This window comes from Rhynchophorus ferrugineus, unplaced genomic scaffold, assembly GCF_030347505.1.
Source record: "Rhynchophorus ferrugineus isolate W39M unplaced genomic scaffold, kcgeb_rfMv2 rfM2, whole genome shotgun sequence".
NCBI lineage: Eukaryota > Metazoa > Arthropoda > Insecta > Coleoptera > Curculionidae > Rhynchophorus > Rhynchophorus ferrugineus.
In genome coordinates, this window is record NW_027472581.1 from 38,591,527 (window position 1) to 38,605,111 (window position 13,585).

Consider the following 13,585-nt stretch of genomic DNA (forward strand, 5'->3'; position numbering starts at 1 on the left):
ACTACCCACTGACAACTGACCAACTTGGAAGTCATCCCAGAAGACAACTGGCCTTACTCAACCTGGTTACTAGTAAGGACAGTCACAAATGTTAAACAATCACCAACATAAATTTACAACCATGTCCTAACAGGATTGGAATCCGTGAGAATCGCAACAGCATGAGGATCGTTCTGACTTTACCACTGCGCCAATCAAGCCGGCGAATAATATTTTTTACTCAGCATAATTTTTTGTCATAGTTTGTCTACTACCTTTGGCTGGTATAAAAGCACAAACTTGTTTTGATTTTATTCAATTCACTTACAATGAAGATGACGGCAATAACTAATATTCTTTTTCTAGCACTTACGTTATACTCGACTGATCAAGCTGTTGCGATACAGGGCGGTCAACCAGCGGAACCAGGTGAATTTCCTTATATGGTATCAATACGAGATTCTAGAAATGTGCATATCTGCGGAGGAACCATTATAGGTGATATATGGGTTTTATCTTCCAATCCGTGTTATTCTAGAAGTTGGTTTGGCTACGTTAGGTAGGTTAAATACATCTTAACTGAAGATATTCATTATTGCCATAAAAACAATGCACCTTATATTATTAGTTTTTCAAAGGATAATAATTTCATAGTATATAAAATTTTAATTTATTCTGTTTTAACTTGTTTGGCTATAGAATTATTTTGTAAATAATAATTTTATATTTATTAATATAATTTACCCTAAGTGTATATAATTTTGCGTTGTTAATAGTTGTTGTTATGGTTTAGATATGGGTCCAATCTTCTTAATGATGAAGGTCAACTACCAGCAGATAGAAGTCTCAATGTCATTAAGGTCAATGAATCGTTATACAATCCAACCGCAGCTGATATTCCACCATGGTCTTTCGACTGTGTATTGATTCGTCTTAATGAAGCAATTCCATTTAACAAGGTAGTTTACCCAGTTAAATTAGCATCAGCTGATCAAAATTGGCCATATAACAGAAAGGCAACGATTTTAGGTATAATTCATAAAATAATGCTAAAATCGTATTTTAAAATGATTTTATTTAAGGATGGGGTCAACCAAATGCTAGAGCTAATCAATTGGCGCTTCAAAAAACAATAGTTCCTTTATATACGGATGAATTTTGTACGTCCTATAATTATAATGGATGGTCTATACCACGTACAAATGTGAGTAAATTTGATTGTATTTAATATATTCACTTGTAAAGAATATAATAGTTAATTAAAATTATTTTAATGTTAGGTTATGAAATGTGGAGGTGAAGTAAAAGTTTCATACCATTGTTACAATGATTATGGAGGGCCAGTAATTGTTGACGATATTCAATATGGTATTTTATCCTATGTACATGGGCACATAAAAGATGGTTCGGAATGTGGTGATTACCCAAATATTTACTCTCCAGTGTCCGTTTTTAGAAAATGGATTCATGAAACAACTGGCATTTAAAATATAAAAATTGCGATATGCAATCACCGGGATTAAGTATTAATAAAATGGTATATATAATATTTGATTTTGATTTTTATCTACTGCTGTTGTGAAACTATTAAACCTACCAATAAACGCTTTAGTAACAACTGATTTTTATTTGAATGTTACACTATATGCGTCATTATATAACTTAGAGTAATCTGTATCTGCAATTTATGTAATTCGTAAATTTTGATTTTATCTTTTTAACATTATAAAACATTCAAAGTAAAACTGAATTCGTTGTTTACTCATTTTGAAGCCTCATTAACATACTTCACTATTCAGTATGTATCATTTCATCGAAGTGAGTAATATATAGAATGTTAACTCAATGCAAATAATTTCAGAACTGTTTTGTCTTTCTGAAAAGGAAAAACGGCGGCATTTGAAGAAAAAGAATGTGCTGCTTCACCAAGAAAATGCACCGTGTCACAAGTCAGTGAAAACGATGGCAAAATCCATGAACTGGGCTTCAAACTGCTTCCTCATCCACCGTGTTCTCCAGCAGCTATTTCCTGTTCTTAGATATCAAAAGAATGCTCGCTGCGAAGAAATTCTCTTCGAATGAAGGCGTGTTCACCGAAACTGAGCGAAGGACAAATGGTACTACAAAAGTGGTATCGAAAAGTTGGAGGTTCGCTATAATCACCTTTGAAGGGAATTATGTTGAATGAAAAAAAGTAATTTTGCCAAAAAATATATTTTACTATGGTAGGCCGGGGACTTTTCAATTGACCTGTTATAGAAATCGTATTTATAGTATTTCAACTTGTGCTTTACGCTATATTACCTTCTAGACTTTTATTTTTGGTGGATTGATACTTTATTATAGTTTAATATTCGCCTTATTTTCTTTTAATGTTCCCTTATATTTGTGACTTTTTTCATGAAAGTGTCTACTCATATAGCAATCGTTCTAGGTTCGTCTCCAAAAGAAATCGTTTAGAGAACACACTTTTAAGTTTTTTTGGAGATATTAAAACCTTATTTGGAGATATTATTGGAGATATAAATTGCTGAAAACGTTTAACACCTTTTTTGGGAATTAACATTAATAACGGTTAATAACATTGGAAAACATTGAGATAAATGCATTATATCCGAGACGCTTTAAACTTTATACGTCACCCGTTGTACCAACTAACTAGAGCCCCTTCCATTATTCTTTCCTTTTAATAACTTATAATGTATTTTCAAATTTGAATTGTTCATTACATTTTAGTAAATAAATTGTAAATTTTGTTTTGCTCTTAATCTTATCTAAGAATGTATTGATGCGCATTAATTATTTTTAGGCGAGGCTATTATATTTCTGTTACTTAATTTTTTTTTATTTTTTAGAATAAATATATTATTTTATGATGTATAAGTAATATATTTCTAGATTTAACGACCCTTTATCATATCACGTCTTCAATTTTATGCTTTCACAATAAAAATATATTGGGGAATTGTGTATAACTCAGAAAATAGAATATAAGGTTAGCTGATACTTATATATATTTTAGGGATAGGGAAATATTAGAGAGAATATCTGAAGTATATTAAAAAAAACCAGTATGCAATTCAATGCAGTTCAGATAATTTTTTTTTCTATAAAAAAAACGAATTAAATTTTATGAAAAAAAAATCCCGACAAGGTTCAGATCAATTCGAGAAAAAATAATCTCACTCTTATTACAATTACGAGGAGGAATCAAATATAAACGGTCAAAATAAATCAAATCAAAAATAAATTTATTGATCAACGGCATACATAAACTAAACATTTAAAATTTTCCATTATCGTAACCTCCGTGCACCAAGCTTGAATATTCCTTTTTCATAAAAAGTTTGAGGGCGAGTTGTCAGGGAATTGCGCACATACTCCTCTACTTCTTCATTTCTTTCAAATAGCTTATCTCCAAGTGATTCTTCCAAGGGCTCAAACATAAAATAATCACAAGGTCAAAACTGCAGTATGTAGCCTGGCATTGTCATGAAGGATGATGAGGTTTCAAATGGGCATACCCTGTCGTTGGATTCGATATGCGATTTTTGTCGACTGTAAGAACTCACATAAAAAAATAGTAAACCACATTCACTGTTTATGGATCGTTAAGAAAATCCCTGAGTAAATTACCTTCAATAAGCTCTCTAACAGCAAGGATGTTGTCATTTGTGAGACTTGTGTAGGCGTCGATCATGATATTCATTTTCGAAAGGTCATCGCTCATCCCTGAATTCTCTGACGCACGTATGCACTTGATTCTGAGACAGTGTAGCATTCCCAAACTGTGCCTTCAAACGAGTAACAATTTTAGATGGTTTAACGCCTTCATTGATTAAAAACGTGGTTTTGGTGATGCGTTGTGCAACAGACGAAGGTACCTCCCGCTCAGTCATGGCTGTATTGCGGACTAGGGATGCCGAAAACATATAACTATATACCGATATATTTTTGGCCGATATTTTTTGGGCCGATATATTAATATTTTTTTAGTCTATATATTTCAATTTTTTCAAAAGAAATGAAATATAATTTTTATTAAACCGTTAAAATTGTTACTTAATTTTAAAGCTATAGTATATATTTTTTTAAATATCGAAAACGATACATCAATATTTTTTAATATACGGATATATCGAAATATCGATATTTTTCTCGGTGGCCGAGACCCCTACTGTGGACAGAACCGAGCACAGCTGTTACTCACACCAGTTTCCCCCATCCTAATAAATTAAAGAAGCACCGAATCTTCTAGATCGGAATTACGTGCTAAGCTAATTAATAAAACTACCGTTTAAATTTGATTACCCTTTGTATTACCAATCCTACCTAATGGAGATCATCGCCGAAGACTCTCAGTCTTGCCCAGCGTGATTACTGACGTGTCCGGGGTTATTTCTTTGTCTGGTTTTACAATCTTGCCCTTTGGACAATCATATTTATAAATATTCTCAAACATAATGTTAAGGCTATGTCTCAGCAGGATTTGAAACCGCCAAAAACCGACTATCGTAACAATAGGGGGACCATCCCGTTGCCTTCACCACCATAACCAAGTTGCTAAAATTCGTGTTCATCTACAAACTCAATAATCTAATAGGAAATTAAAAATCTATTTTATAAGTATTTTTTATTTCATATATTTAGTACGATAAAGTATATAAAAATACATAAATATTATTATATAAAATTATATATGTATGTGCCAGCAATATAGGACTACGATACCTTATTTCCGTAAACGTCCGGAAATTTCATCATAATTGCGTATATCTATGCTTAGAGTGAGATTCTAAACTCATACTTTCAACAGAAGGGCGATCTAAATACTATTAGTGCTGCATAGCATTTTGTTGCAAATTACATTTATATTGAACTATTTTCTGTATCACCCATAATTATTTTTCTATTGCATTCCCAGCAGATATTTAATCCGCACGTATTTATAACAATAGTAATATTATAACATGATGCCTTCCTGATGAAAGAAAGTATAAAATTCATCTACTTTTTTTAGTAATTCAAGAGAAAGAAACGATAAAAATCAAGGACGACTTCATTCACGTATTCACTCTAATACACTAATGCTTGTATTACATAATATAATGATTTCAAATTTTAGTTTTTATCTTTTATCCTCCCATAATAACTTATTTCATCACTATGTAAATTGTTCGTATAGAATTTATTTATTATTTTATAATACTTATTTTCTCTATTTTCCAAGTTAGTCATTGTTTTTTTAACTGTAGTTTTACAGTGGCCTAGTAACATTTAACTTTTCATGCTTTGTAATAACTAGTCCTTTCTTACCTATATTTTCATTTCCATTGAGCTCAAATTTGCCTTTATAAATTGTACCTTCCTACTTTCAATAACGCTGTAATCAATTTTATTATTTACTAATTGATCAAATTCAAAAATTTTTATTTAATTTTAACAATTTAAATTAACAATAATTTTACGCCTTGAAGATCTTAGATAACCGTTAACTAAAATATCTGAGAAACATATGGCAATAGTGTGTGAACAGTATAATAATTTATTTAACACTAATCGAAACACAGTAATAAAAATAGAATATAATGGAATATAGGTTTTCTGTCGAGTCTAAAATTATCTAGTGGCATTAATGGCATAAATACTTAGTGTTAACAAACTCTCATTGGTAAAAAATTCTAAATAACATACATATTTGTATATATTTTAGTATAAAATATTTTATTATATATGCATTCAATTAAGGTAAATAAAAAATTACATTAATAAAACGCACATCTGTTTATTTAATTAAAATTATATTTAATTAAAAAATATAAATAATTATTAATAAATAATTAATAATAAAATTAGCCAATTACTTTTAAAAAATATTAGGAATATTTTTAGATATTAAGTTCAAAAGAATTTAATTAAATAATGTCAATTCAACATATTATATATTTATCGTAGCCCTATTATGCCAATGAAATAGTTTAAATTTAATGTGACAACAGAAAATATGAATGCATATTGTTTTTTTCATCTATATTTTTCAATTCTATTATAAATTAAATATGAAAAATCATAAATTGATGATCTATCAACATATCCTTCAATTTTAGATCAACAAAAATTTGTGTGTTTGGAGAGGCTGGTTCGGTCTCCAAAATGGTCACTGGCAATTCTGTAGGCTGAATGCTAAGAACCGCCGGGTTTGGCCGACGTTAAGCTGGAAGTTCAATCCCGACGAACCTTAATTGGTAAAAAAGAAACTAATTTTTTTTTCAGTATTTTTCCAGGTTGTTTCAGATTTCAGTATGTTGGGATGCATTTAAAACATAATTTGTGGAATAGTTTACAAAGTCTAAAAGGGAATATTTTTTGTTTTACAGTAAATAACATTATTTAATTTATGGCATTAATACATTTTTAATCGTGTGATTTTAAATATATTTTATTATTACTACAGGACGTAGGATATATTTTTTCAATTTCTAATCAACATACTTTAGTTATCGCTTTTCATCTACCTTAAATTGCTATAAAAGCGCAAATATTTTGCGATATTGCACATTTTACAAGCAGTAAAGATGAAGCCAATAACTAGTATAATTCTGGTAGTGCTCGCACTTTATTCGATTGATCACGCTGTTGCAATACAAGGTGGTCAAGCAGCAGCGCCAGGTGAATTTCCTTACATGGTATCAATAAGAGACTCTAGAAATGTTCATATCTGCGGTGGTACTATCATAGGCGAGACTTGGGTTTTGTCTTCCAATCCATGTTATTCTAGAAGTTGGTTTGGTTATGTCAGGTAATTTTTTTTTATTAACGATGCTAATTATGTTTTTTTTAAATTTAATTCACATTAGTTAATAATTCTATTTTATTGTTTCATTATATAGTCACGTTTAGTTACATTATATAGTTATATTTAGACTACATAGTTATTTTTAGCGGGCGTAATATTGAAATAATCATATAATTTTAGTGATATATTAAAATACATATATTTACGTATTCTTAAAAATTTAAACTGTTTATATTAGATATGGATCCAATCTTCTTGACGACGAAGGTCAATTACCAGCAGATAGAAGTCTTAATGTCATTAGTGTGAACGAATCATTATACAATCCAAATGCAGCCGATATTCCACCTTTTTCTTTCGACTGTGTCTTGATTCGTTTGAATGAGCCAATTCCATTCAGCGATACAGTCTACCCTGTTAAATTACCATCAGCAGATCAAGAATGGCCATATGATAGAAAAGCAACAATATTAGGTGTGCTTTATAAAATAATATTTAATTAATATGTTAATATCATTTCGTTTAAGGATGGGGGGAACCAAATGCTCGAGCTAATCAACTAGCTCTTCAAAAGACAGAAGTTCCACTATATTCAGATGAATTTTGTGGATCTTATGATTATAGTGGCTGGTATATACCGCGTGCTGCTGTAAGTAATTCTAAAATTTTAACAATACATTGAATTAAACCATTAATTTTAAATTCAGGTAATGAAATGTGGAGGAGAACTAAAAGCTTCTTATCATTGCTACAATGACTATGGAGGACCAGTAATTGTTGACGATATTCAATATGGAATTTTATCCTACGTACATGGACACTCGAAGGACGGATCGGAATGTGGTGATTATCCAAACATTTACTCTCCAGTATCGGCCTATAGAAGCTGGATTCAAGCAACAACTGGAATTTAAAATGTGTAAAAATTTATATTATATTTGATCAGCAATAATCATGGTTATATATTAATAAAATTGTGAATTCATGAAAAAACGTTGTGTTTGTCTTCACTCATTCAATGAATTGATGGCGTATTTATTATAAAAAGGAAGTTAAATTATTTGTTCCAGATTACACGCTGGTGATTACACACGTGTGTGCAAACAATGTTAAAATTTTGTTTTAATTTACAAACTATTACATTTAAATATTTCTAATACGAGGAGAGCCAAGGAAAATATACAGATTTCATTTTCTTTAGAATAACATTATATTATACTGAAATTTTAATATAAAGGTTTTTCACGCCTAAGCAGTCATTCATAAACTGTTATAATTCTAAAATATTATTAATTTATTTTTATATATATATATATATATATATATATATATATATATATATATATATTAATAATATTTTCTTTTTTTTCTTAGATCTGCTCTTCTCTTCTTTAATATTTTAGCAGATTACTCTACATTAACAACCAATCATACAGCTGTAGCAAGTACAATACTTTCCCAAATAACTACCTCTTCAGGATTAATGGTATGCAATATAAACTGGACGATTAATTTATATTACTTGAATATATAATTCTCTATTACCTTGTCAAAATTCAAGGACAGAGATTCATATTAGCTACCTGTACTTGCTTCAAAATTGAGTGCATTCTTAACAAAAAAAAAACGTATATAGACGGATTCAAGTTAATTTTTTACCCATAACTGTTCTATCCTTATCGCAGCCTACCTAAAATTCATTCGTAAGATAATAATCACATCAATATCTTTATGGAAATTACTAACAATTATTCCTTATACGGATGTATATTAAGCTTGTATATTACTTCTTGTTCGCAGAGAAATTCTTTAAATATATATATATATATATATATATATATATATATATATATATATATATACCCGCGGGTATCGCAACAGTAGGTAGACCGTCCTGTCGTTTTTAACACTGCGCCAACCAAGCAGGCTTTATATTATTGTGCCGTACTAATGGTCCCCCGTTCTTTGTGATGATAGTTGTAAACCAGTAGTAATCAAAACTTATCCACATAATATTAGAAATGACAAAGGCAACATTATATGCAACAAACTACTATCGCCTGTATACCAGTGTGTCAATTAGGTTTAGGTGGTGCCATCTATTAATCAACAATTTTTAGCCCTGGAGAAATTCAATTTTAATATTTAGTATTATAATATCTAGTATAATATTTAGTATAATTTAATTATCATTTCATGTGAAACATTTAAATAAACAGGACGCTGTATAACTTTACCATAATTGTAGAAACACTCAAACAAAGCATGTACAAAAGCAAGTTCAAGAGCGATTATAATAATTTTATGCTTTGTTTCATGTTGTATTCGGAAACCAAGAGATAATTTAGTCAACTGTTTAAAATACCGGATGGATGTTGTGCGTGGATTACCTTCAAATGCATTCAATTCGATTTATTATTGTAATTATTTTAACAAATATGATGCTAAAGATTTCAAAAAAACTTTGTTAAAATGGAAAAAATATATACACGAAAAGTCAAACACCAATCAGACCACCAACCGAACATTGATATCAGTGCGTGTTTCTTACCATTTATCTCCACATTTTAACATTTGTTTATGTAAAACGTTTTTTAGCGCTTCGATTTTTCGTGTTTTATTTATTTTATATAGACGACGTTTGACTTTCACAGAGTAAAGACGTGTTCGGGGAGACGGACAGTGAAATGAAACAAAAGTGCAACATCTGCGTCACAAATGCGGCGTTAAAAAAGTCTATAAATCGATTGGAAAAAAGGTCAGTACAGTAGAAATAAATGCAAAATGCCATAAAACGTTAAGGGTCGAAAACATCTGGACCACAAATGCGGCGTAGGATAATTTGAACATAAAAATAACAGTATTATTTCAACAATATATAAAAAATATGGAGAACATTGCACAAAAAATAGATAAAATGTAAATATCGACATCAGGCGTATCACATATTGTAGTTTTGAATGTAGAGAACACAACTGGAACCCAGAACAAACAGGCACTCTACTCTACTCTTTTTGAGTTCGAAACATTTTTATTTTTGCGTAATATTACTAACAGGTGAAAAGCTAAAACCTTTAATTAATGGAAATGTTGCTGTTTCTTGGGCTTTTTTTAAATGATTTTATAGTTAAAATAATGAATTCACTGATCGCATAATACTAAGAACGTAACTGGAATATTATGACTAGACTAAATTTAATTGTAAAAAAAAGCTAGCTGTGTCACTTTAAGCGAATATTCAAATTAAACTTGAGTATTTGGTTCGAACAGATTCAGCACGAGATGTTTTTGAACTGAATGTTGCAAGTGAAGCTTCACCATAATAGTTAAGTTAAAACATACCTGAGAGCAACTTTAAAGATGATAATGAATTGTTTTATACGTTAGTTCATCACTATCTATGAGACTGAATATGTATGAAAAATTACTGCGTTTACAGGATATCAAATTATTACACAAGGGAAACTACTTCGAAAAATAGATTCGTACTTATAAATATAAATCGTGTATTCAAATCAAAGTTTTGGGTATCATTAATATACTTATTTTAACGGATAAAAATAGATTCCACATGGAAATGTTTCAATGTTTTCTAAATCAATACTGATTTTAGTTATAATAAAAGGTTAATACTTATTTCCTCCAAGTACCTTTAATAATAAGTACTTAAATGGATTCTCCATAATTGAAAATATTTTTGAAATTTTATTTTTCTATATTTAAATCAGTTCGGGTTACATTTTCTAGTTTGGCCTGTTCGGTTCTAATATTCATTATAATTGAATCCTTTAAGACATAAAATAGTATTAATTTTAATTTCTTGGTAGAAAACTGATAATCTTTATAATATTGAAGAACTATTAAAAATTAAAACACCAGCAGAACATTTGAGAAAATCGAAAAATGAAGAAGGTATCATCAAAACTAATTATGGTTACTGTTCCATTAAATTATTTTGAGTAACACTCTAGTATGATAACCTTTTTGCAGAAAGAAATAATCAATTATTTTTCTTTGTATATTGATTTAAATATAAACACGGTAAAATTATAAATTGCGATCATATTTAAGAAAATATTCATTTTTGCGCTGCACTCTCAAGCATCATTCTCTCAAGCATTATGTATATTAATGTAATAACCTCACTTATATATAACGGTTCAAAGTATGTTGAAATATTAAATAAATGTTCTATTCCTATTATGTTTTATTACTAATTCCTTTTAGTATTATTTATTTACTCAGTCTGTATTTTAATCAGTTTTTTACAAATTTGCCTAAAAAAAGTACAACTGTACTTTCTATTTTAATTTTAAATCATAAGTTCTAATAATTACCATCTAGTGGTAATTATTTGATTTTCACCATTTTATATATCAATCAATACTGTAAAATGTTATTATTTACTAGTTCGCAGAATTCAGTAACAATTATATATTTGAAGTCAACAGATATTACCTGCTAAGTTGGTCTTTACGTTTTATGAACAACGTTTGTAAACATATTAGTTGGCACTATTTATATATTTTATAAAAATATTAGTTGGTGAAGTGGTCAAGGCGACTGGATGGTCCTGCTGGGGCATAGTTGTAAATTTCTATATTATTTACAATTGTGATTATCTATTAAGTAAGATTGCAAAATGCGCAAAGGAAAATCATTTTAGTCACGCCAGTAACCAGGCAGTCTGGGTAAAAACGGATGTCTTTTGTCAAATTCAGAAACTATTTCACTATTTGAAAATATATAAGTTAACATGATAGACAATCAATAATAAATAAAATTAAATATCCATTTCTTGACTAAAATGATATATAAAAATGATATCAAGAATTTTAATTATCACTATCATTGGCACAACATTATCAGTTAATTAATAACAATTACGCTTCTGTGTACTGATATATTGTCTATATTTGTAAGATACACTTTATAAAAAAAAATTGCGAAATAGATTTATTTGGATCTATTTTTAAATTAACTAATCAAGCAAACTTGTATTAAATACATTTTTACATATTTTATTTATGATTTGAAGGAAGACATAAAATATATATTCAGCTATACTTTTGAGTTTTATTTTTAATAAGGTACTAAAATTATATATCATATTTTGAATTTGTTCAACTAAAAATGAAAAGGTACGTGTCGTTTGGTTTGGTAAAACTAAATAAAATTAAAATAGAAATCATTTAATTGAATAGAAATAAAAATGAAAGCTGCCCAAAAAAAACCAAGGCCATAATAGATAGTTAGAAAGACTATTCCTTTAGTATTCCTGTTTTCATGTAAAATATAATTAATATTTTTGCAAAATGTAAATAGGTAAATGTTCTGTTTAAGAAAAAATAAAATAAAATATTTTTAATAAATCTGTTTATGTAAAATTTTTATCATAATAACAGGATCTGTGGATAAAATTATTGCAACGTATAATCAAAATAACTTATTTATCGTGTTTATCTAGTACCTTAAATTAGTATAAAAGCACGAATATTTTCTGATATTATACACAATACATGCAGTAAAGATGAAGGCAAAAACTAAACATTGCTCTGGTGGTGTTCTCACTTTGATCATGCTGTTGCAATACAAGGAGGTCAAAAAGCGGCTAAAGGCGAATTTCCCTATATGGTGTCATATCTGTGGGGGAACTATCATAGGCGAAACATGGGTCTATATCTAATATTCTTTCTACTTCTAATATTGTAATTAAAATTAGTTCTAAAAATAATATAATTATAAATGTAAATTGCTCTCTGGCTTCGGAGATGCTATTTTAATAGTGTTTGAATTCATACACATATTCTGATACAAATAATATTCTAATTATTGTTCAAAGTTGATAATAGGTTATAGCATAAACTTTAAAAGTATATTATTGCGGGTTTTTTTATAGTTATAACCCTTTAATATATTAGATATGGCTCCAATCTTCTTCATGATGAAGGTCAATTACCAGCAGATAGAAGTCTTAATGTCATTAGCGGCAATGAATCATTATACAATCAACAAGCATTCGATCTTCCAATTTGGCCTTTCGACTGTGTCTTGATTCGTTTGAATAAGCCAATTCCATTCAGTGATACAGTTTACCCCGTTAAATTACCTTCAGCAGATCAAGAATGGCTTTATAATAGAAAAGCTAGAATATTAGGTATGTTTTATGAAATAATATTGAATTAATATGTTAATATAATTTCATTTAAGGATAGGGGAATCCAAATGCTATAGGCAATCAACTGGCTCTTCAAAAGACAGAAGTTCCACTATATTCAGATGAATTTTGTAATTCTTATAATTATAATGTAATTTTAAAATTTTAACAGTACATTGAATTAAACTCTTATTTTAATTTTAGGTTATGAAATGCGGAGGAGAAGTAAATGTTTCTTATCACTGCTACAATATTATGGAGCACCAGTAATTGCTGACGACATTCAATATAGAATTTTATCTTACGTACACGGACGCTTGAAGTACGGTTCGGAATGTGGTGATTATCCAAACATTTACTCTCCAGTATCGGCCTATAGAAGCTGTATTCAAACAACAACTGGCATTTAAAATATAATATTAAATATATTCTATAAGCAATAACCATGGTTATATATGTATAATGTTATATTTAATGTAATGTATAATAAAGTCATAAAAAAAACTTTCTATGCATCCTTAAACATAAAAACATGTTGATTATTTTCTGGAATGAAATATAGAATATATATCTATAGAATATATATCTATAGAATATATATATTTATTAATTTCATATGTAATCAAATTGTTTTAACAAGATGCATATGTAAA

General features: G+C 28.9%; 3 protein-coding genes across 3 annotated transcripts; all 3 read left to right on the forward strand.

Annotated features, from left to right (window-relative positions):
- The first annotated feature begins 274 nt into the window (after positions 1-274).
- On the forward strand, positions 275-1,597 carry LOC143192045 (trypsin). Its single transcript, XM_076397511.1, has 4 exons — positions 275-538; positions 773-1,008; positions 1,062-1,183; positions 1,260-1,597. The coding sequence occupies exons 1-4, from the start codon at positions 309-311 to the stop codon at positions 1,464-1,466; spliced, it is 795 nt and encodes a 264-aa protein (XP_076253626.1). The 5' UTR covers positions 275-308; the 3' UTR covers positions 1,467-1,597.
- Positions 1,598-6,542: 4,945 nt separating this feature from the next.
- LOC143192047 (chymotrypsin-1) lies at positions 6,543-7,768 on the forward strand. The gene is made up of 4 exons (XM_076397513.1): positions 6,543-6,778; positions 7,014-7,249; positions 7,303-7,424; positions 7,483-7,768. The coding sequence occupies exons 1-4, from the start codon at positions 6,555-6,557 to the stop codon at positions 7,687-7,689; spliced, it is 789 nt and encodes a 262-aa protein (XP_076253628.1). The 5' UTR covers positions 6,543-6,554; the 3' UTR covers positions 7,690-7,768.
- Positions 7,769-9,439: 1,671 nt separating this feature from the next.
- LOC143192049 (uncharacterized) lies at positions 9,440-13,078 on the forward strand. The gene is made up of 3 exons (XM_076397515.1): positions 9,440-9,533; positions 12,697-12,932; positions 12,986-13,078. Exons 1-3 carry the CDS (start codon positions 9,463-9,465, stop codon positions 12,988-12,990), a joined length of 312 nt encoding a protein of 103 aa, XP_076253630.1. The 5' UTR covers positions 9,440-9,462; the 3' UTR covers positions 12,991-13,078.
- The last annotated feature ends 507 nt before the right edge of the window (positions 13,079-13,585 follow it).